Source organism: Rhea americana, unplaced genomic scaffold (genome assembly GCF_003343005.1).
Source record: "Rhea americana isolate MKP2758 unplaced genomic scaffold, rheAme1 scaffold_65, whole genome shotgun sequence".
NCBI classification, from domain to species: Eukaryota; Metazoa; Chordata; class Aves; order Rheiformes; family Rheidae; genus Rhea; species Rhea americana.
Genome location: NW_028186812.1, coordinates 1,053,275 through 1,077,673, shown reverse-complemented (window position 1 = coordinate 1,077,673; position 24,399 = coordinate 1,053,275). Strand labels below are relative to the sequence as shown.

The following is a 24,399-nucleotide window of genomic DNA, read 5'->3' as shown; positions in this document are numbered from 1 at the left end:
ATGTTTGTTTCTAAATGCATGTTTAATGGCAGACATAAAATTGGTCTGTTACAGATATGAGTGTTGATTCAAAAGCGTGCAAATGAAAGTTTTTCTGCTTTAGTCTCATAGTCTGCAAACGTAATAAAAAGCACCATTTCAGATAAAAGGTAGAATCTCAGAGAACATAAAACTGCAACAAAAAAAAAGCATATAAAATAAAAACATATAATTCTTACTTTATGAATATAATCATTATATTGTTAATCATCTGCAGAAAATAAGCTAGGTTTTATCTGTTTGTATACAAGAATCTACTTATTTTGGTTAACAGAATATTGAATACATATTTTAACATAGTTGATAAGAAGCTAAATGTTAGAAAACCTGGTATAAAAATCCCATCTACATTTACATAGTAGTTTGACGTACATCCTATATTTTTATAGTATAAAGGTACTGACCACGTTTAGGTTTAGACTTGACTCTGACAGTGTAATCAGCACTTCTGGATGCCAGTCACATCGTCTTTTAACAAAACATATCAGCATGTTTCACATTTCCTAGACCAGTTCTTTGCTAGTTCTCTACACTTACTCTCTTCTGCAGAGAAAATAGTCCTCTCCTGAAGAAGAGATGGCTACTTGGATATTGGGCATTCACTGCATAAGAAACTTAGAAAACGTTATTTTCACTTTGGTTAACTCTTGCAGAATGATGTTTTTTAAAAAGTACTGAATTGAAGGAACTGGCGCGTGGGGAAGCTGACAGGACTGACCTTTTGTGTACTATATCAAACTCCAGATTGCTCAGAAATAAAACACCATCCCATAAAAAGCCAGTCATATCAAGGGATTTGTACACATGAATGAAAGTCATCATTGGACTATGAATCTAAAGAGTAAATTCCCAGCATATCCACATTTTATTCTTCTCATTGATGCCAGGTATGGCAGAAAACTTTTCTCAAATGGGTTCTTCTAGCTCTTTTAAATTCAGATGTAGAAGCATAAAGAGAAATTAAAACCTTAAACAAGCAGTTAATTCACTGATTTAGATACAGTTTTCAAACCACATGGCTGAGCACTGAAGGTCAAATCATATACTCAGTTACACCATGGGACCTCTTAGGTAAATAACAATGGCATTTGTGTCTGCACAATCACATCTTTGGAAATCCTGCCAGTACMCTGGGATATGTAAATACTCAATAAAAAGTCAAATAATGCCTTGAATGATTTAGAGAATTTTTTTTCCTGAGAAGAAGCCTAGACCTTAAATTAAAACACACTAGAAAAACAGAAATGCTAGTTCACATATTTCCCATGCAATGGTGGTAGCACCATTTCATCCTCCTATGTCCAGCTACATATATGCAAGAAAATAACACTACTCTGCTTCACARTCACTGTGAAATTAGGTACATTAGCACCTGTGAGGAGGATATGAACAATTACGGTAATGATGACCAGGTCAACACCTAATAGAGAGACATGTCTATCATTTAAATATTGCCTATTTTAAAAGATGACAGTTCAAAGAAAAGAGTTTGGAGAGATGCTTCACTTCAAAGTAATTGACCAAAAAACTGCACAGGGACAGCAAAATCTTTCAATAGATTTCCATGAAGACATTCATCAAAGAACTCTCTGAAGCATGCAGGGTTTGTAAACTAGCTCAGGAGTTGTTACAGCCCCCCTCCAGAGACAACAGACTCATCAGAGACATAGACATCTCAGGCTTAAATACTAGATGGGCAGCAACAGAGCCTCAGCCRCTCTACTTCTCTCCCTATTTACAAACCAGGGATAATTCTGGTGACTGAATTTTTTTTAAATCCTGTCTTTGGATTTTAGATCAATACAAATACGTGTAAGCAGACGGAAGTTTTACATATATTCTGGGCTTCTTAGACAGAAAAGGAGATTAAGTATATCCTTATGCCTAATACAGTTTTAATATGCAGTTGGTTAATTCCAATCATGTGTACTCGAACAAATGGAGCAGACCAATAAAAGGAAATCTGTAGAACAAAATATTTGGTGATGAGGACCAATATCTACCCTACTCCATGGACCAGAAGCGTATTAGCAGCTGAAGTACCCTAGCTGTGCTCCTGCAGAGCAGTTTGCAGGTTAGTCTCATCCAAAAATAATAGTTTGTGCACTCAAAAGCACTTCAAGATACAAACCATAGTATAGCAAAGGGACACAACCAGGGATTCACATACCAAACACACTCCTGATTTGAACAGCAGTGCTATTGTAGATGCATGCTTAAATAGCATAATACTATAGAAGCATGAAAAATATTTCATTTTTTAAGAAAATCAAACAGGAAAACAGCTTTTCATTTTGAGAGATTTCAGACATATGATAAAGAGCTGTCTAGCAACTTTTTCCTAGAGAAAAATGTTTTCACTTACTACAGTTATGCCAACATAACTCTCAATGAGCATGCACTACAAAGGTTATTGAAAGAATGGATTTAGGAGGGGGTACATTAAATCAAAATGATGCTTCAAGTATTAAAAAAAATCACCAATTGCACAGCTGACATGAAATCTTGGTTGCAGCAAACGTGCTGCAGGAAGCAGAGCAATTGGCAGATCAGTAACTAATTAGTTGCTCAAATGCCAATAAAAAACAAGTGGATGGTCTGAATGAGGGTCTGAAGGGCTTGAAGAGCCAGGCATTTTGCTGAGTGAGAGAAACGAAAGAAGTAGAAGAGGTTCTGGTTCCTTGCATGACTCGAATTTTGAAAAGGAAAAATATTTCCAGCCTAATACACCAGCCACCTAAAATCTAAATGCATACTCTTACTTTCTATCAAAATCTCTTCTATATGTGAACTTAGCTCTGACAGAAGAGCTAAGATATCCTTGAACAGACACACATACATATTTCCTTATTGTCGCATCATGAAGGAAAAAAAATCTTTGTAGAAATGAGCAGTTGGAAAAAAGTAAGGTTTCATGTATAGCAATCAAAAAGGGGATGTGTTTAAAAGGCTCTTCTCATACTAGTGAGATGCAAAAAAGCAAAGATGTTGGAAAGAAATACAGAAGAAAAAGTAGGGAAATTTGTAATAATTGAATATTTGAAATAATTGAATAATTGAAATATTTATAACTAAATATTAAAAACGTATTAGATGTTTACTACCAAATGAGCCACTGGGAACCATGCATCTAAGGACAAAAGGACTGCTCCTCTTGTCAGACCAAGAGTCTGACCAACCCAGTACCATCTCTGACAGYGGCAGCAGGACATGAGCCCAGTCACCTTCTTGCCTGGCACCCACGCTGCTCTACTGGGGATGTGAGAGGGTACATCTCTGCCTGTTTCCTTTAGTATCTGCTTGCAGACCCACTGTTCATGAACCTGTCTAACCCCTTTTCAAACCTGAGAGTAAAATCTGCTTCCCTGACCTCCTATGGCAACAAATTCGAGAAGTTCAAGGGCTCAGRGGGTTTGGGTTTTTTCCTGTTTTAAACTACTAGTTTCGGTGAGTGTCTCCTAGGTCCAATACTGTAGGATGTGATGAATAATAGTTCTGCATCTACCTTATCTGTGACTTCCATCATTTTGTAGGCCTCCGTGTATTCCCCTCAGCTTTCTCCTCTCCGGACTGAAGTATCTACTCATAAGACAGTTGTTCATTCCATTAATCATTTAAATTGCCATTACCTAACTCCACTGTGTCCTTCTTGAAATGCAGAGTCCAGTGCTGCACACTGTACTTAAAATGTGGGCACACTGATATTTTATGCTATTATGACAATTCTGTCCTCTCTCTGGTTCTCAACATTCTTCCTGATGATGCTCAGCATTTTCTTTTAGAGCATTTAGATTACACAGTCCCACTGAAGAAAAATATGTTAAGAGCTACTAAACACTCAAAAATAAAAATATTGCTTGGTGTTACAGTACTTTTCCAACAGTAACAGAATTTTACAGGAAATAATTATATCAGGTATCTACAACTAGAAGTGTAAATTATAAAGTTACATTTTATAACAATTTTTCAGATTTCAAAAATCTGTATTTATTTTAGTATCAAAAGGAGAATTTACCAGCCATGGAGAATAGCTTGTACGATTTTCTTCAGTGCTTTCAACCATGGCATTTGTCTTGTAATATGGACTAACAACAACACTACCAGACGTAGAAGGTAGACCAGAAGGAGAAGAGCGTACTGACCTATACCGTACATATGGCACAGCATATGGCAGAATCCCACTCTTTGCTGATATATGTTCATCTCAGAGTCTTTGCTATCTTAATCCAGGTACAGCTAAAAGGACAGAGGATTACTGAATCCCAAGAGGTCCCAAAAGAAGGAGCTACTATGATATGGCCCATTATCAAGACAAGTAAGAATGGAAAATGGCACAAGCCCCTGTCTGTTTTGTTTGGTTTGTCTTCTCTGAAGGAATCAGACTATAACYAGTGAAACGAAACAAACATCAATCCCCACGTGGACATTTGCTTTGGTGGGAGAGTGGGAACTGAATCTGAACTGCTGCTTCTGAATTGTTCACTCCAGGTTTCTTTTATACTCCATGGAGAGAAACAGGGAATTCTAGGTCCAATTTCTCTTACTCCCTGTACATGGCTGGAAACGGTCAGAAGAGTCATGCCTTAAAAGTATCTCCACTGAACATTAAGGGAGCACAAGGTAACTAGTTCAGATGTAAATGTTTGCAATGTAAATGTTGAAAGTAAAGTGAGGTGAAACACATCCTTTAAGTCTGGTCCTTTCCAGTTTAAACTATATAGTTTAGCAATTTTAAATAAATATGCTTAATATACATTTAAGGGAAAAGAAGTTTTTTGCTTACTCTAAGAGTGCTGCCTCCATAAGCTTCAGGAAGGACTCTGTACTGAAGTAAAATAATTATGAATGAAAGCAAACACCTTCCACAAGCCTCATTTACTGCAGATTAGGAGTTAGTCCTGCTAATTGTGAATATCTCCAAGTTTTTGCAGGATCATGTTTAATCAGCTACTACATTTTCACTGTGGATACAATAAAGAATTTCACAGAAAAGTGTAAAACATTCTGGGCAAGGCATTAGAAACGCTTTGCTAAAATATAGAATATGTCACAAGAATTTGATGAGTCATCTAAATGTGAATGAAGAATTCTGACTTTGGAGAATTTTTGTAGGAATATGAAAAATACTGTACTGAAGGTCATTATCATTTTCAGGATCTTGTGTCTACTATATGCCATGCATTAGGAAAACAGGATTATAAGATTAAGAAGAGCCTCAAGGGCATCAGGTTCAAACCCCTGTTGTCACAGGCTTATATACAATACATCCTGTTCATAAACTGATCCAGATTCATTTTAACATTAGCTAGGTATTTTGTTCCTACTATCTCCTCTGGAAGACTATTACAGCATCATAGTTCACAAAAGATTAACAATTTATTTTTCTATTTTTCAGGTTAAATTTATTCATGTTCAGTCTAAACAGTTTGGTTTGTATAACAAAACTGTCCTTTGGCTTAGACAGTCATTTTCCTTCATGTGTTTCTACCATCGATCCAGTTATAGAAGCAAGCATATCTTTTTGAAGTGTTCTTGCTCAGGTAAATAAGCCACATTCTAGTACAATAATTCCTCATCTCTGCTGGAAATATCACTGATACAGACTACAAACAAATGCATCTTTGTCACAGCTGGATTATATTGGCATCTCACAGTCATGCTGTGATCAGCAAGTTCTCAGCTTCTAGCAAAAAAATAATTATTAGCCTCTCAGTTCATCTGTTTATTATCCTGATGATACTTTGCATTGAGTGTTTCCTAAAGAAACACTCAAAACACATTAGAGCTCATGATCTAATTGGTGCAATCCTACTCTGTGCCAAAGCATGGCAGTCAAAACATTTTAAAAGTTCAGTTCCACTAGGAACTGCCCTTCAGACTGGTACTTCAACTTGCAACCTGTCATGATGTTCTCTTAATCAGTTTCTTAGCTACTGCTAATAATTCCCATTCTCTTGAGCTTAGTCATTCCCCATGTTCACCATCTCAAGTGTCCTACGGCAGAACAGGTTGATCACTTTTATTCTATTTTATTTTTCTAAATAATCGGTTATCTTATCACAGAAAGTCATCCAATGAGTCTAGGTTGACTTTGATATCGTAAATTCACACTGTTTTYCACCTGCAGTTACTTCCTTTTGTATAGCCATCAAACTCATTAACCTTTCTGTCTCTGAATCCCAGTGTGCAGACTGATCACCCTTGCTGAAATATCAGTCAAAAAACATGAATTCGTTTTAGAAGGTTTTTTTTATCCTATCTTCTTCAGCCTGACTGCTGTATGTTTTCCCTTATTCTACTTTTCCTTAYATGATTGAAGAATAACTTTCAATTTGTTTTATTTTTTTGAGGCAACGTATTTTCTATTTTCTTTTTATAGTAGTCAGTAAATACCTGTTAAATACAACAAGTAGACCTAAATTGAAATGAATTTCCATGATTTTATTAGAGAAAATAACAGGGCTCTAAAGGAAGGAGACATTTTTTGTTTCCAGACAGAGAGAGATTGTGACAACTAGCATGTGGTTTACATCTGCACAACTGTTCCAGCGAGGAGTAGAAAGACTGTATCAGCCTAAACATTTTTAAATTTTTGACGTATTTTTAACTGTATTTTCCAAGGACTACACTCCTTTCATTTCTGGAAGAGGCATGGAAACACTTTCAGCATACTTCAGCAGTCATCCTGGACCAGTGGCAGCTGACTGGCAAAGGGAGTGAAGAACCACASGACAGGGCTACTCAACGTCCATGGTGAACCATGGCTATTTGTCTGCTCCAGCTTTATAGAACCAAGCAGATGCTGCAGATCACCTCTGCACCCTGAAGGAGGGAACTCCAGGGATGTATCAGCTACTTCTCCATGTCAGATCTTACTAAAGTGCTCAGAAAAACCAGGAGGTGAGCAAGAGATACAGGAYTGTGCCCAGCTCTGCAGGAGACATCACATGCCTGAAGTAATGTGAAGCTCAGACAAAATCCGCTTAKGATCCAGATCATATGTAAGAGTCAACCATCTGAAGTCACAGAAACACAAACTACTTTAAGGTAATTACTAAACTAGCCYTCCTGCACTGCCAGCCTCTGTCATCTCCCCAGCACAATGGAAGGAGCTTGTATTTCCTTAGCAGCCAAAACAGCYACTGCAGATTTTCACAGACCTCGGAAGCAGGACTCATTTGATTAGGTGTAAAAGTCCACAAAAACTCAAGTTTTATCACTGTAGATTCCCTCTATATACCACAGACAGAAATGGGCACTCCTACAGGACTTTTTTTTTTTTTTTTTAACCTGAGGATGAGTGGATGAGTTACATCATGCTCACTTCTCTCTATTACCTGTAATAGGATCCTGGGATGAGTAACTCAAATGCAGACGTATCTGCTGAAAGTGTTTAAAATTTGTTCAGGTGTGATTTCTCTTACCTGTGTCAATTCCACAGTCTGCAAGCAAGGGAGCTTTAGTGGGAKGAAGGGTCTGCGCAGCAAAGCACACGCATGCATTCCTTCACACAGCCATCATCAGCCCTGATACAGTCCTGTTGCATGACTCTTAAGCTCTTGGYGCATCAGTTCAGATTACGCTGCTCACCGCCAAAGGTTTGTAGGAAGCCAAGCACAGCTTAGCCAGTATCTTCACTTGCTAGTTGTGGTGCAGAGCCAAAGTACACACAACTACAGCCCCGGTCAGCCCAGTGGACAGCTGGCTCAGRACTGCAGAACGAGTCCTAGCTGCACATCCCCCTGGGATCCCTGGGAATGCTGTCAAACCATTTTAAGGAAAATATCTTTACACTTTATAATGGTTATTGAAAAGCCAACTATTGAAAGATCAAGCAGATGCCAAACTCTGTGTCAGAGCTGATGCAAGCACTGCCTGAAAACAGCATTATCATACTGTTAAAYTGAGGCACAGGAGCTACTTTCCAAGCTACAGTTTCACTAAAACTATCAAAAAAAAAACTTGATGCTGACAGCTAAAACTCAGGGTAGACATGAATTCCAGCCTGTTTAAAATTGGGTTTCTAGCAGCTGGATAAATATAATTTATTACTGATAATCCTTTCAGACTGAAGATTGTCCCAGCTGTAACCAATGCCAATGTCATTGAATTACTTTCATACTAAATACAGAGATGAATGTGGGGGCTGTGAAAAATCTAATCCCCCCACCACCACCACCTTCCTATTAGCACCATAAAGTGGAGTTTAAGAGCTGATGGCAGCTAACAATGAAATAAAACAATGGCTGTGCCCACCCTTGATTAGGCATGCTCTCCTCCACCCAGAGCTGGATCTGGAAGAGATAAGCTGGTTAAAAATAATCATTTAACTATTTCATAGACTATTCTCCAGTTAACCCATTCATCCCACAGTCAGCAAAATGAAGCCAGTTTTTCAGCTGGAAAAGACATCTGTATTCAAATCACGTCATGCTAAAGTTCCAATAATCTACACTCTTTTTCAGCTTTTATATCAGCAGTGCCACTCCACTAGCACAGAACTGCAGTCCTTTCACTGAAAACACTCCAGAATGACATATATTACCAAACCGTCATCTGGACATGCTGTAGCCTTTAAAGATTTAGAGACACAAAACTGAACCTTTGTGTGGGTGCTTCCTGAAGCTGTGCATAGTTATATAATGCACTACTGTTTTTTGCAATAGTGATGGGGTCACTAATTAATCTTACCAGAAACATAATGTGGGAAGAGAAAAAGCAGCATTTCTTACACTTGTAGAAGAGTAAGAATAGAATGCAAGAACCACCGCAACAGGTCAAGCTGTCCAGCCCATCTCATATCAGTTGCAGAAGATCCAGAATAAGATGCTTCACAGAAAAATGTGAAAGCCCCTCAGGTAAATGTAGCATATTCCATCCTCCAGGCATCACACTGATGTGGRGTTATACTAGAAAATATGAGCTTTAATAGTCCTTTCTTTTTACAAATGAATAACTATTTTAAATCATCATCTGTATTAACACCCCACTTTTTAGTCTTACCTAATTTGGGGGTTGAGCCACCTCCTTTAACAAGGAGTTCCTCCATCTAACTGGCCATAACAAACTGCCTCCTTGTGTTAATATGAATCACTACATTTCAAATTCACTGACTGTTCCCATGAACATATGTAGGACAGGAATTCCTCAYCTGCCTTTATGAATTGTATTCAACACCATCATAGCACATAACTGAAACTTCTCATGGTCATTAAGCCATTACTCTTCTTGTCATGTACTGAAAATATTTACATAATTTTATTTGTGATCTTGTTTAAACATATTTCTTATTTAAACTACAAAGTTTAATATTAATTTATCCTCTCCTCCTCCTCCCACTACTCCACAAAATGAAGGTCACACCATTCAGTGTGTTTGTTGCAGTGAGAAATAGAAAGGTCAAGTAAAGAAATGTGGTTAAAAGGAAACTGAAGAAGGTGGTGAGGAGAGAACATTGAGATGGAGTTCAAATTGGATATCGCATCCAGGGAACTTACACTACTGCTGAGACTCCTCTACCTGAAATCAAGGTTATTCTTTCCATGTGTGCTTTCACATGATCACCGCCATTAAAAAATAAATAGAACATGAAAAAAGCCTCATAGAACATGAGACCTAGCTCTCTGATTTAATGTTTCTTCTTCCTCTAGCCCTCTTATGTGCTGCATCCAAGCTCCTACCACAAGGAAGTACCTATTTTGGAGATACAGAAATAGCTTTCTGTCTGTTCTTAGCAGATTCACAAATCCAAGCTCTCAGCTAATCTGGCTGTCTTAAATACAAGATCATCCAGCTTTCTCTAAGCAAGACTATGTATGCGTTCAGTCAAAAAGTAAAAGGCATCTTAGGAAGAAGAGATTATTCTTAGAAATATCTGAGAAGATCCTGCAATCTTAACAAATACGGATGGATCTCTGGCTACTTCTGGAGACTAAGCAAAATCAGCAAGGAAATACTGAAGGGAAGATAACCGTCAGTGCTGGGAATGAAAAGACATAAAAATGGGCAATGCTGAGGATAATGAATTTTTCTTGRGGAATGGGATTCAGAGAAAGAGTTATGCCTGTCGAATAGGAMAGGATAAGGAGTACAAGCTGTCAGCTTTACTGTGACGGGGGGGATACAACATGAGGTCAAATGCTAGAAGAGTAAGGGTTGCCATCCAAGTAAGGAGTRGCAATATCTTTTCAGGATAGATGCCAACACCTAGTACAAAATCCTCATTTTTCTAAGTTCCCTGCAAAATAAAACAAATGAAAATGCTTCATTATTTGTGTTTCATGTCAAAAGAAAATGTGCTGCTTTGGTGATGCAGCATAAGCAGACCACTAAGAGTATTCTAACCGGGAAAGTCTTTGCATCACAGAAAACAGCAATACTAGACTAGACAGACTCACTCTAAATGAAGATCATCTCTTGGAACATAACTTGCTCTGAACTTCCTGCATAAAACTCCCATAGGACTTCAGCCACTTGCCTAGGCCACCCAAAAATTTGAGATTGCTTTGTTACATTACCAGGGATGTAATAACAAATAAAAAAAATGAGTTAATTTGTCTGCTTGGTGTATCAGGACAGTAGGAAGTGAGCAAACTCTATACTGTCTGCATAACAAGTGGACAGATTCAGTTTATATATGCCTATCCTTAGTTACATGAAAAACAGCCATCATAGTTCTCTTCCGTACACCTGTTTTGCCAGGGAGTCTGTCTGGCAGCTTCCTGGGCCATTGTCACTGATACGGTTTCCACTTTATCAATCAGTGTTAGTGTCACAGGAAGCCTGGTCCTCTGTTCAACAGTTAACTCTTAATTTTGGAAATTACTCTAAGGATCTGACATGCCAATCGACTCCTTTGTCTATGTATACATCTCTGTAATACTTTCTCCTTAATCTGTAGTATTTTCTCCTTAAATACCTCAGTCACACATTTCTCCATGATCTTAGGTCAACTGTCTCCTATGAGCATGAAATGCTTGTGCCTCACAGGCCTGTTTCCAAACCCTCTAAGTCCTTTCTCGCATTGGGTGGGCACATGCTGCTCCAATGTATGTTTGACCCTTTCCAATTCCTATCTTTCTTTGTAGTTCACTTTTCCATACTCAGTTCACTGTTAAAAATATTCCTCCTGTAGTCCTTCCACTATATGAATGGTCCCTCAGCAAAAAAATGGAAAAGGAAATATATGGACCATCAAGTTCAGCTGCCTGCAATTGCGTAGCAAGCTTTTATCCCCAACAGTACACGACAGTATCCACTGTATGACCTCTTTCCCATGTTCATGGCATTGTGAGCCAAGGACAAACTCTGAGACCCTTAAAACAAACACCCAAATGCTCCAAATGCCACAGCAGGTCACAGGAATAGAACAGGAAAGAACAGGGATGTCATGAGAATCCTAAAGTTTTCATAATAGAAGGAAAATCATTTAGGTAAAATGCCCTAGTGAGCCTGTGAAACTGGCCATGCTCCACACCACAAAAAGAGGAAAACAAAAGACGCCCAACAAGAAAAATCACTGTTCCTTAACAATATAAGCTGGGTGACATTCCTTCCTGACCACAAACCCAAAACTCCCCAACCAGATCCCACAGGCCAGCATCAGTATCTTTTCTATACCTACACTGAGCCTCTCTGCTTTCTATAAACCTGCTGCTCCAACTTACCAGTTTTGTACCAAGGGAACATTCTTCTTCAAAAAAGTACAACTTGGGTAAAGTGGAATCTGATTTGTTTAGTTTAGACTTCCTCTCCTTTCATAGCTTAGCTTTAAAATATTTCTATAACCATTTCGACACCAACCAATTTTGGAGCAGTCTCTATTTCATTACTCTAAGTGTGCTATGGAAAAATACTGTTTCCAAGCTACTCTGTTCTACAGTTTCCTAGCTCTAATACCCAGACTCTGAAAATGATCATGTCAATTTGTTGCTGCTTTTATTAGAATTTTTTATCCCCCCCTTCCTTTTAAGTATCTGCCTCCTTCAAGTACCACTTTTCCTTTTTGCCAAAAATAGGGAAGAGGAGCAAAATAAATCACTGAATAATTACTATTTCATATAAAAATGGTACAAGCAGTACAGCTACAAAAATGAGACACAGAGTAACCACTATGCTACAAGAATTCTGTCTCAACAGCTCTTAGACTGCTTTATTTCTTTCTTCAAAGAATAAAAGGCATCAATTTACAGCTTCAGGAAGTCAGCAGGTTATAGAGCAATTTCACAAGGGTTAACTGATCCAGTTGAAGCAACGTGCGCTCATTCAATGAAAAAATACAGACGGCAGTGTGTGAAATGAGTGACTGATGCACTGTATCAAAATGAAATTTTTCAACATTATGTCAAAATGAGAAGCTAAGATTTGCCATGGTAAAATCAAAATAAAGTAACTGTTTTTTATGTCCTTTATTTCTGAACTTTTTCTGTGAAAGTGAAGTGTCTATCTGAAATACCTTAATTTCAATGAATCAACAAATTCCAATGGCAAAGGTTTTAGATMTGACTTCTTCTAATTACATTATATTACTTTAGGAAGACAGAAAGTATTAGGAATCTGAGAAAAGGCCAGCTGACAAGATGGGGGTGGGGGCTGGAGTCAGGGCTGACTATAAAGAAGAACAAGAAGGATTTTAGATTCTACCAAGCATATGATTATTAATAATGAAGTAACACTTCAGTGGAATCACGTTCTAGCAGCCCTGTTCCTTGCCCTGCTTGGTATACCCCAATATTACTTTCTCAAAAGAAGCAYGTTCATGGCCAAGGAAGGGAAGCAGCGTGATAAAATGAATTCAACAGCTCCTTCACTGCATTTCCAAGATCTGACACCTTCCTTCCACRGCAGAGATGTTACATGAATATGGGAATATACATTTTCTTCAAGTTACGAGGAATGCATCTGTTCACTCTGCTAATTTATTTAACTGCGTGAAAGTGACAGGATTCTCAAAAAAGTTTAAGGAAAACTCAGCTCTGATTTTCCTTAAGCTCCTTTGAAAATCCCAGCCTTAATGCAGYATTGCTCCTCGCTTTTCAGGTCACTCAGTGCTCCCTCTTCCAGTGCCATGGAGGCAAGGGGAGGACAAGTGGAACATGGTAAGCCAGAGTTGATTCTTGGTTTTACTTCCCTGACTTTTCATGCATTGCCCATTTTTCTAACAATAGTCCTCTYTCCTATCACCTCCTGGTTTTGTTACTGCTATGTCCACTTTCTTCTCTTCCTGGTCTGACTTCTAACTTCTTTATGGAATAAATAACCGGCCATTCTGTTGTAGTGGCTTTTCTTTCAAATTAGTGACCAGAAAGCTACCTTTCCAAAGAGGGTTTGTAACTAAGCTAACATTGTACTACAACAGGAAAAAAAAGCGAAGAACAAATAAGCGTATTACAGTACATATGTCATCATTGAACAGTAGGGAGCCAATAGAACTTTCATTTTAWACTTGAGGTCACAGCTTTGAACTGACTTTTAAGTAAAATTGTACTAGCTACAGAAAAAAAACACTCAACCTGACAATGCAATRTATTTCCAATGTACGTTCTCAAAAGAAAATAAATACTCCATAATTCCACCATATTTGAGCTAAGGAAATATAATCAGAAGACTTAATCAATAAATAAGCTCAACAGTTACACGYCTGTAGTGGAAATGACTTTATTTTTTTAAATGCTGAAAGTTAAGTAAACATATTGAGTAAACTTTGTTCTTGGCTCTGAAAGTCCGTCTCACCCCTACACTATTTGCTATCTTCCCTAGAAGCAGGATCAAAACAAACTGACACCGTTATCTGCCCAACTGTAAAGCAAACAGCTTTTAAACTTGTACATCAAGAAATAATCCTAGCGATGCCAACATTTTCTAGCTTTTACTAAGGACATGACACTGATTAACCTACAAAAAGATCTCTGGGTTGACTTTTGGACTCAGAAAATAACAAGGTATTTCCATAGTATAATCTCTCCTGACCAATTTTAAACCATTCAGTTATTTTTCAGGGCATGCTAACCCGACTTAAACAGGAGTCAGGAAAGCTCAACTGTTAATACGGCCTTAAAGAGCAAGTATCAAAGTCATCGTGTGCAGACCAAAGTGACAGTCCACTGGAAACCTGCGTGGTTCCCTGTCAGCTCACCCTTCTGCTGAAGCGCACCTGGCAGCCTGCCTCCCAGCACTYCCAAGCTTTCCAGGCTCCCGCGCCGGCTCTATCCCGAGACACGCAAAAGCCTCCCTGCTCCAGACACGCAGCAGCTGCACAACCCCGTACGACAGGCGGCCCTGGAGCCATCCTCGGTCCCAGCGCCTCAGTCCCTGCAACGGCTGTTGTAAATAATACCTGCAAAGATTTCAGTGACTGGGAGAACTTAAAATATACTTTTGTTCAGAATAAGAACAAAACCAAATTTAAAAATTTCTACAGTTCTTTGTAACTCAGAATTGTTATTTTCCTCCCAGACTAAAYATACGCAAAAAATGAAGCAATACAAATATGCTTCAATGCAACTGAATCCAGAGATTCTTAAAYTGCTTTGTCTTTCTCAAGCGTGCATCCAGAAGGCCCTTTCTGCCAAATCTTTAGGGAAATATACCACGAAATTAATGTAACAGGACAGTTTTCCTACAAGTTTTGTGCAGTGTTGATGCTGTTACCAACAGCCAGAAGTAAAYTGCTATCACCAATATCCTAAACAAACTGTTTACTCTTAGTGCATACTATTTTAGTTTCTCCATTGAATTACATTCCCAGGGTTTAAATCCTGACATACATCATTCTACCACGAATTTGCAAGCAAAGAGAAAGAACACAGGTTTCCAAGTTTCCAGGTGCTTCTTTTCTCAGACTGACCTAACTCGTGACTTAAAATAGCATTTTGTTCCCAGTGTTACCACCAAAAGGCCATTCCAGAAACTCATTCCTCCAATAGCTATAGAGGTCTTCTATTGTCCAATCTAATTTTATTGGCAGTGAATTTCTAGTCACTTGCTTTTGTGTACACATTGACTCTTAACTCACAATTTTCTTTTTCTCACTGACATTTACAACTAGGAATATTTATAGAGAGTACAGCTGTGACTCTATTCTTTCTCTTTCCTTGATATCATTTGTCTCCTACTGATCCCATTTCACTGAAGGCTCCAGTCCCTTTCTTTGGCTAACATCCCTTTTTCCTCTCGTGCTTTGTTAGTTACTCCTCCCTCTTGGTATCCCATCCTCCATTTCTGCTGGCTACTTTCTCTCAAATAAGGTAATCCAGTTCCTCAACTCTTTTTCTCTGTCAGCAGACAGTCTCGTTCTCCCATGTTTTATTCAGGGTCTTTTATTATGGGTTACTTTCTCTTCTAAAGATCTGCCTGATCTTGATTTCAGTAATTTCCTAAATACTCTGGAGAGTTACTACAACTTTTTTCTTCTGCTCCATCATATCCTCAGATCTAATCTAAAATCAACAATCACATTGACCTAAGACACTCTTCTATGGCTTTGGCAGGCATATGTAGTATGTTTTATTTAGTATTTAACAACACATAATATGCATCCTGTAATTTCTATAATCTGTCATCTTTGTATCTGGAGGTCACCACCTCTATTTCTTCCTCTTGTTTATTTTTACCATCATGGAAAAGAAAGGAAAAAAATCTCCTGTAAGCATTTCTTTACTTACAGTTGCTTTCAAACAGGCTCCATTGATGGCTTCTTGATTTTCTAAAATTTTGCCTAGATCAGCTTTGTATCTTCAGATAAGCTCAGCAGTTTGTGTTCACCATCAACAACCAAATGCACAAACCACATACTCACTTGCAAGGATTAAAAACAGCTCTCAAACAGACAACAGCTCTGCCAAACAGAAACTGTAAACAAATCACAGACTCCACAAACTACAGAGACAGAGAAACTACATGCAAATGTGTATTTTCCCTTTTCTGCTCCCCTCAAAGTAAGGWTACATATTCACCAAAAATAATTAAAATGCAGCATCCCCAAATCCACACACCCAGCACTGCTCACTATTCGTTGTTCCTAACTAGTCACTACTTCCTAGTAGCACCAACAGCTATCTAGACACATTTACTGTTAGCCCATATTTCAGTCTAGCCAAGGAAATACTAAAAGAAAAATATCTTTTCTTCCTCAGAGTAAACTGGCAGGAAGGAGATGTTTTACTCAGAGGAAGAGTTTATTAATGTGAGGAATGAAGCTAAGGTAATTGCACAAATAACTCAGAGTCCCAATCGGATTTAATTTCTACTAAGGCAAGAGAGAACAAAATATGACCTTCTAGAAAGTCAAATTCGCAGCATWTGATGAGTGAAGTAACTTTCTTTTACCTCCAGACAGCACTTATGCCTCCCAGAAGAAGTCTGTTTCTAGAGAAAAGACAAAATTTCTGCACTTTCATTCAATTAAGGTAACTAAATGGAGGCTGCTTCTACTTGACTTGTCATGGGAAAAGCTTGCAAAAGCTCTCTGCCTTCAGTCAAAGGGAAGGACAGGAACTACAAGACAGTCAACTCTATCTCAAATTAAAATACACATTTAACTCCTGCAAAAAATACATATAAATATATTTTTATATACACTATCCTAACAACATTGTCAAGTATGGGTAAGACCTATGCCCATCCACTACCTTAAGTACTGGAAATGTTCCATAGAAGCAAGATGAAATGGAAACTGGAAAAGCTTGTCAATACAAAGGCATGCCTGGTAACAGAAGCCCTTCCACAGACTTCAAGTCAGATCCCTCAAAACTGTAACAAATACTGGATCTCTTCTGCATGATGAAGAGGTTGGAGAGAAATAGCAGTGTTTCATACTTTATCAGATCTTATTAGTGGATACAGAAAAGGGTAACAAGGAACAGACAGCTTTACACTCATGTACTCACTGAAACTTTAGAACATGTGAATTTTTTGGAGCCTATCTGAATGCCCTTATCTGTATCAAACTGCTATTAATCAGTAGTCATTATCTTTCTAACACTGAGCAGAGCCCTGTACAATTTGTTAAATAAGAACTTTGATCTTTAATGAAAAGCATAGTACTATCCATAGTGCTATCTAAATAGGAAGCATACTAGATTACCTTGGATAAGAACCAGGAATGTCATTTAGGCACCTTCAACTTTGGTACTGCTATTGCAACAGTTAAAAATTTGGCATGTGAAACTTAAGCTTTACAAACACAGATTTGGGGATGGCAATAGGTTTAAATACAGAAATCCACTGCTATACAAAACAGAACGACATGAAATTCGCACAGCAACCCTAAAATCCTCATAATGAACAGCAACTGCTTCTCCCTCTGAAGCCAATCCATACAAAACACAGTAGAAGGCCTGAACTGCAGTTATTATGTGGAGAGCAGGCGACCGACTCATGCTCAACACGAGACATCTCTATCCGCTCACAGCAGAGCTCCCAATAGCTCCTAAATGAAGAGAGGTTGCTCCCTAGGCTGAAGACATGGCTTTTATTCCCTTTAGGCCAAGGAAGGAAATAATACTCAGGTATCCTACTTCGTGGATGAGCAATTGAGTCTCTCCACTAACATCACTATTTCTAAGAAGGAGGGGAAAAAATGCTGATATGCTTTCTACCGAACTCAGTGCTTTTGTTGCTATGTGTGGTTTGAGYGTGCTTACCAGACCTATCCCAGAGCGGCAAGAGTTGAGGTGGGATCTACACACCTACAAGCCCTCCCTGGTGCTCCTCTACACAGAGCACACACGTTCTGCTTCTGTCCCACTTTAGTCACCAGTGCAGCCTTCCCAGGTACTGCCAACTATCATTTTAATAAAATTTCCTTCAGTCTCTGCAAAACTTTCCAACCTCTCCACCTGAGGGAAACCCACTCATCCTTTTCCCTGATAAAACCTTATTCCACAAGTAGTCCTAATATTTCTATAATTAAAGGATAAGTTACTCTTTAAAGATAACAAACTGCTTTTTATTATGACTGAATATTTAAAAATAACATTCCTTCTGCAAGTGTGTATGCATTCAAGTAGAAATGGCAAAAGAGAAGTTACATATTCTATCTTTGGAGCTCATTTTAATAAAAGGAATGTCAAAGTCCAAACTCCTCTATTTATCACAGTTCAAAATGAAACTCTGTTTATTTTCTCTTTTGATGAGTAAAGCTTYGGAAAACCATGCCAAATAACAGCTGTTAATACAATTTGTGAATATACCATAACCATCCTTAGCAACTGACATAGGAAATTGTAGCATCTTACTCGAATTTGGTCTATGGCTTGACTATACTTGCTTGTCATCTCTGACAATCGAAAGGTACTTGATTCAGTTGACTGGTGATTAACATTATCAGTGYTGTAACGGATTCTTTGCAAATACATGCTATCCAAGCAGAAAGGGTGACTGATACTCGAAACCAGAAACAGAGCCCATTTCTTGTTTTTTTGTGAATTATGTCTTAAGAAAGCATAAATAGGAAAAAAAATCAAAATGCTATTTACTTGCATTTTTTTAATCTTTATGTATTATTACAACTATTATGAGTTTTACCACTCTCAAGAAATCCAAAATCATTCCATTTGCACTGAGCTTAAGTTACAAGGCTGTCTGAATGTTAAAAAGATAAGACGCACTGAGAAAAGACTATTCTCCTCTRCTGCAATTATTGACACTTTATTAGGTTTAGCACTGAAGGTCAGCAAAAGAGTACTTACCTTTTGTTTTGGAAAGAGAAAGRAAATCAGTATTCTGTTGCTATGTGACTGGTTTCTAGGCAGCAGTTCCACTCACTTCTTCAGGAAACAAAGTGTTCTTCTGCTTCTGCAAATGCTGTTTATATTGAGTAAATCCAAGTATGTTCAACTCGGACAATATACTGTGAACCAGTAATGAAAAAATGCTTTTGCGAAAAAACAGAACATGGTACAATCACCCCTTTCAGCTCCTACCTGAAGAAAGAGATGCATCATACACACAACAGATTTCTGGCAACGCATTTTCTGGCTGTTGACTTGAGAGGATGCCAACTGTTCTGAACTGTACTTAATCTATTCAATTTGWTTTGTGAATAAATATATATTTCCTACTAAGTTTGAAGGGCTTAGACATGCCAAAACCAACAAGTGTCAGTGGAAATATTATAAAAGGGTGAAGTTTTTGGCTAATGTCAATCAGCACCACTCCAATAAACAACTAAAGATGCATCCATAAAATGTTTTTTCTTACATACACTTTTATATCATTGTTATTACTATTTGTTCTTTACAAAAACTCTGCCTTAAACTGCCCATTCAGATATGACTCAATTGTGGAATTTCCTGACAAGTGGAAGTATTATTTAAGAGATGTCTTTTCTCTCTCCAAAAAACACCTTATATGTTCAGAGGTAGCGTGTAACTTTGTCAGTGTAACATTTAACATTTTCAGCAGGTGACACTGGCCAGGTTGAGGCTATTAGCTAGCTATTAGCACAAATTAATGAGGGGTGGCTGGAAAGCTTACCTTACCTGGCACCAGTATACTTCCTCTATGGACTCAGTTCTTAAAAAAAAAAAAAAAAAAAAAAAAGTTTCTGTCATCTGTCCTTTTGTCCTCAAAGAAGTAAATGTAAATGTCACCAGCAGAAAAAAATCTGTGACTACAACAGGGGCTCTACCAGCATAGCTCCAGCAGATGAAGCTCTGCAGTGCTGATGTTGCTCTTGTAGCAGATGACGTTGAGCAACATGCAGTATTTTGCAAGTCTGGTCCCCAAACTTATTTTGCAGTTAAAGGATGGGGAGGCTCAAGGTCAGGTCCATTCAAACATGTGTGAGCATCGAAAATTAATGAGCATAATTACATCTGTAAATATGTGCAATTCCTTCAAAAAGTTTTTCCATAATGTTTTTTCTGCCTCTCCAAAATCAGAGTGGGACTCCACACACTAGAGTTTGAAAATACTATCAGAATATTTTTAGCTATCTTTTTATTGAAATTTATCCATTCTGGAATATTGATAAGAAACTGGAACAAACTGTTAAAATCACAGAAAGACTTCAGAAAAAAATCAAGGTAATTAAAAAATCCAATTCAATAGGACAAAATCCATTCAAGTCAAATTTGAATGTCATTAAGCAGATCAAACTTCCTTGCCCTGTTTTCACAAGCCCTGAACTGAACAGCCTGAACTCAATCAATTCTTATTGGATTACATTTTCAGATAATAAATAACTCATAGAGGCCAAAATTCACATTTAAATCTGCTGAATTTTAAAGAATTTAAATGAAATGATTTCATCTTTTAATGTAATTAGTGTCCAGTAAAATTAATCACTTGAAATCAGTGTTCACTAGCAATTTATCTTTTTCCTCATGAGGGTCTTTGTTTGAATAAAGGCAGAAAGATGACTGAAAGTTTTTGCATATTGTAAATATGGAAAAAACGGTGAGAAAACACACTAAGAGTCAGTCATCTAATCTGTCAAGAACCAAATATTTATGAGAATACATTTTATCTTTTAAAGAACAAGCATGTTCTTCAAGCTCAATCTCACTGGGAAAAGGGGACAAGAAGGCCCCAGAGAAGAAAAAGGGACTAGGAAGCAGCATGGGAACGGTAACAGAAGACATAAGCAACAAGAGTTTGGGTGGCTGAAAAGTTTTTTGTGAGCAGAGATCAACCAGATGTTTCCAGGAAGGTCTCTGAGGACTGTAGCCCCCAAGCGTACTGCCTAGTGCTGTGCACATCTCCCAAGTGATGTGATGAAGTGGTGGATCGACAACTGCACAGCCTTCTGATCCAGATCAAGGCTGCATGTGCTCCTGAGGATCAGTGACCAAAGTTACTTACAAAATTATATCCGATACCTCTCTACCTCCATTAAAAAACATTATTCAAGCTGTAAAGTCAATCACTCAAGAATTAGGGAGAGGAAAATTAAATTTGCACATGGAAATGTAATTCACTCCCTTTACCATATGTGGGTAAAACTTGGCCTTTCACTACATGATCACATACACTTTATGCATAYCAAGTAACGTATTCAGGGAAGCCATATTCTGAAGCTTCCTACTTCATTGCTTGCAAAAGTTGAAATGTGTAATTACGGGGATGTAAGAAAGGAAAGAAGGCCCTCAGTGTTAAAACCATTAACTCTTCATCCCTGAAGAGTCAGGCCAGACCTCTGCCTCTACTAAAGACTCCTACCTAAAGATTCATGGATGGGGGCTCCTCTGCAGGAACTGCACATCCATTTTTTTCTGTGTGGATAATCTGAGATTCCGGGATCCGACTAGCAGAAGAGCTGAATGTATAGCTGCCCAATATTCCAATATTCTAAAAGATCAGAGGCCAGGAAGAGAGCATTAACAATTAGTGCATACTTTTGACCTTCATTGCGTCTATGGTTCAGTTCCTCATTTGTCAAATGTGGAAAAAATGATACCTCTTAACTTAYAGAGTTGTATAAAAAGAAATGATCGTTATTTGTGAAAAAGAATGAATGACAGTCACTAGGAGAAGACTAATCCAGAGGTTATGTCACTAAAATATTTAGAGTACACTTTGTTAGTCTAAATGCTTATACTTYCTACATGCCTTACGAAAGTATGTGCTGTGGTTTCTCATTTATGAAATTGTAAGGAAAGCACTTCCCTCTTCATAGGACTTCTGTAAGAACAAGCATATGCTTGAGATTATGAGGGGCTCAGATACTATGGTGACATGAGATATAAATATTTGAGATAAACAGCATTGTGGAAAATTCATGGAGAAAATTTGCATTACATTTAGTCATCTGTTTTCAGAACCCTTTATTCAGATCAGAAGCCACAAGCTGAACAGCAGGTGGAGGGCAAAACCACACAGAATACTGAATTGGTACTCATCAATTGCCCATTTTGCACAGCGACGGAGAGGCAACAAAGCAAGAGACAACATTAAAAATTCATGGTGGCATGCCTGTGACCCTCGGAGCTGAAGTAAGAATTGCAAGGTAACCTTTATTTCGGCAGCTTGAGTGCTCAAATCAGCAGCTTTAATTATTTCTTTTGCATACATCCACAGGAAATCAGAGAAATAAAACTTCAGTTCTCAAAATTTTTGTCACCGATGGCACCAAGCCTGCAACCCTTCCCCTTGTGCAGTCCCACTGATTTCAGAATAACTATGCAAATAYAGAGACCAACTATTTAGTGATTTCATGAAAACCGTAACAATCGTTTATAGGTAAGCAATAAAGCCTTGCTGCAAAATTTGGGGYTAATACTGCAAACACTTAAATTTAGAGGTAACTTCACTCACAAGCAGACTCACTTCAGTGAACTGTGCAATCACGGCACCAAACTCGGTCAAGTACATCCTAAGAGCTACTTAAGAGTTTAAAGGTTTCAGGACCAGGAATTTAAGTTCCATCTGCAATTCTACCCCTGTGCAAATTATACCCATGCGTATACCCATGTATACCGCTCTATTTTGTCTTGAAGCATTTTTAACACCAGATGATGCAAAGTTAATGCATGAAAGAGGTAAAGAAGTTGACTAAGCAAGCCATGAGCTGGATGTTTTATCCATGTTCTCCTTTCATACCTGACACTCAGCAGAACAACGCTCTTGCCAGGAAGCGTACGTGGAGCAAACGAACGCTAGCAGAGTTTAGAAGAACGTGTATTACAGGGAAATAGATTATGTCTTAAGAGCCGTAACTAAATACCATTCCAGTTAGACACACCGAATCTTTTACTGTCAGTGAAAAGATACGCACACACTTTTGTTTAATTCTGACAAGCTACAAGCACTTCTTGCAAACTTTACAAATATTCTATACAAAAATACATTACATTAAAAACTACCTACAGCAAAGTAGTTATGACACTTACTAGCCTAGCTGAGGAACACACGGTGGTTTTCCCCCCAAAACGTTCACTCTGTCCAAAAAAACGCCTACTCTGTCAAGAAATATTTTCGGTAGGACCCTTCAGCCACCTCTACCACCTCCATTAATCTGATCAGTTTTGTGTCAAACACRGGAATTCTTTGTACAGTTGCACTTAGTATTTCCACAGCAACTTGAAGCGGGCGCTGGAACTGGCGCAGCCACAGGTCTAGAACCACACGTGTGCAGAATCGCATTAGTAAAAGCGCGCCCAAGGGTGCCGCTCCCACTGCCGCCCCGGGGCAGCGGGACACCTGGAGGAGGAGGAGGAGGAGGAGGAGAAGGCCCCACGGTGCCAGGGGAGCCCCTCGGCCCACCCGCCGCCGGGCCGCGCCGCCGCGTTACCTGCAGCAGGTGATGCGCCGCCCGGTAGCCCAGCCGCGGGCCGCCCCGCACGCCCGGCGGCAGCCGCCCCGTGCCGTAGCCGTGCCAGGCCACCACGTAGGGGTTGTCCATGGTGAGCCAGTAGCGGACCTGCTCGCCGAAGTGGCGGAAGCAGAGCTCGGCGTAGTCGCGGAAGAGCGCGGGCAGCGCGGGGCTGGCCCAGCCGCCGTAGGCGTCCTGCAGGCGCTGCGGCAGGTCCCAGTGGTAGAGGGTGACCACGGGCTCGACGCCCAGCTCCCGCAGGCGGGCCAGCAGCCGGCCGTAGTGGGCCAGCCCGGCGGGGTTGGGGGGCGCYGTGCCGTTGGGCAGCAGGCGGGCCCAGGCCAGCGAGAAGCGGTAGTGGGAGACCCCGAGGCGCCGGAGCCCCTCGGCGTCGCGGAAGAGGTTGTTGTAGCTGTCGCTGGCCACGTCGCCGGCGGCGGGCGGCGCGGGCGGCGGCGCGGCCGCGCGGTGGGCGAAGGTGTCCCAGACGGAGGCGCCTTTGCCGCCCTGGCGCCAGCCGCCCTCGGTCTGGTACGCGGCGCTGCCCGCCCCCCAGAGGAAGCCCTCGGGGAAGGTGTCGTGCAGGAAGAGCTGGTCCTCCGGGTAGGGCAGGCGGGCGAAGCGCGCCCAGGTGCCGGCGCCATGCCCCGGCGCCGCGAGCAGCGGCCGCCCCAGCAGCAGCGGCAGCAGCAGCGGCGGGAGCAGCAGCAGCGGCGGCGGCGGCGGCGCGGCGGGGGCCATGCCGGCGGCTCCCTCCGCTCACCCCCCGCCCCCGGCCCCCTTTTATCCTCACCTCCGCCCCCCTCCCCCCCGCCGGTGGGCACGGCTATTAATGATTACCTGGGAGCTGCCGTCGCCACCCTCCCCGCGCGGCAAAGGGGAGCGCGGCGCCGGCTCTGGGGGCGGGATCGAGGGGGGCACACGACGGGGCGGGCGGCGAGGAGAGGAGCGCAGAGGACGGCGGCGGCGGCGGGGGGAAGGAGGGACTTGCCCTCCCCTCCCCGCTCCGGGACCACCTCTGCCCCCCGCAGCCCGCTGCGGGCCGCCCCGTCCGCCCGCCCCGTCTCGAGGGACCTGCTCGGGGTGTCCCACGCTCCCCCCCCCCC

At 40.2% G+C, this 24,399-nt stretch overlaps 1 protein-coding gene across 1 annotated transcript in view; it reads right to left on the bottom strand.

Moving 5' to 3' along the window:
• KL (klotho) overlaps nucleotides 1–24,034 on the bottom strand; it is a 52,828-nt gene extending 28,794 nt beyond the window's left edge. Inside the window, exon 1 of the mRNA XM_085320688.1 lies at nucleotides 23,273–24,034. Within this exon, the coding sequence (XP_085176814.1) occupies nucleotides 23,273–24,034 (762 nt within the window). The remainder of the gene's footprint in view (nucleotides 1–23,272) is intronic.
• Nucleotides 24,035–24,399: the final 365 nt, after the last annotated feature.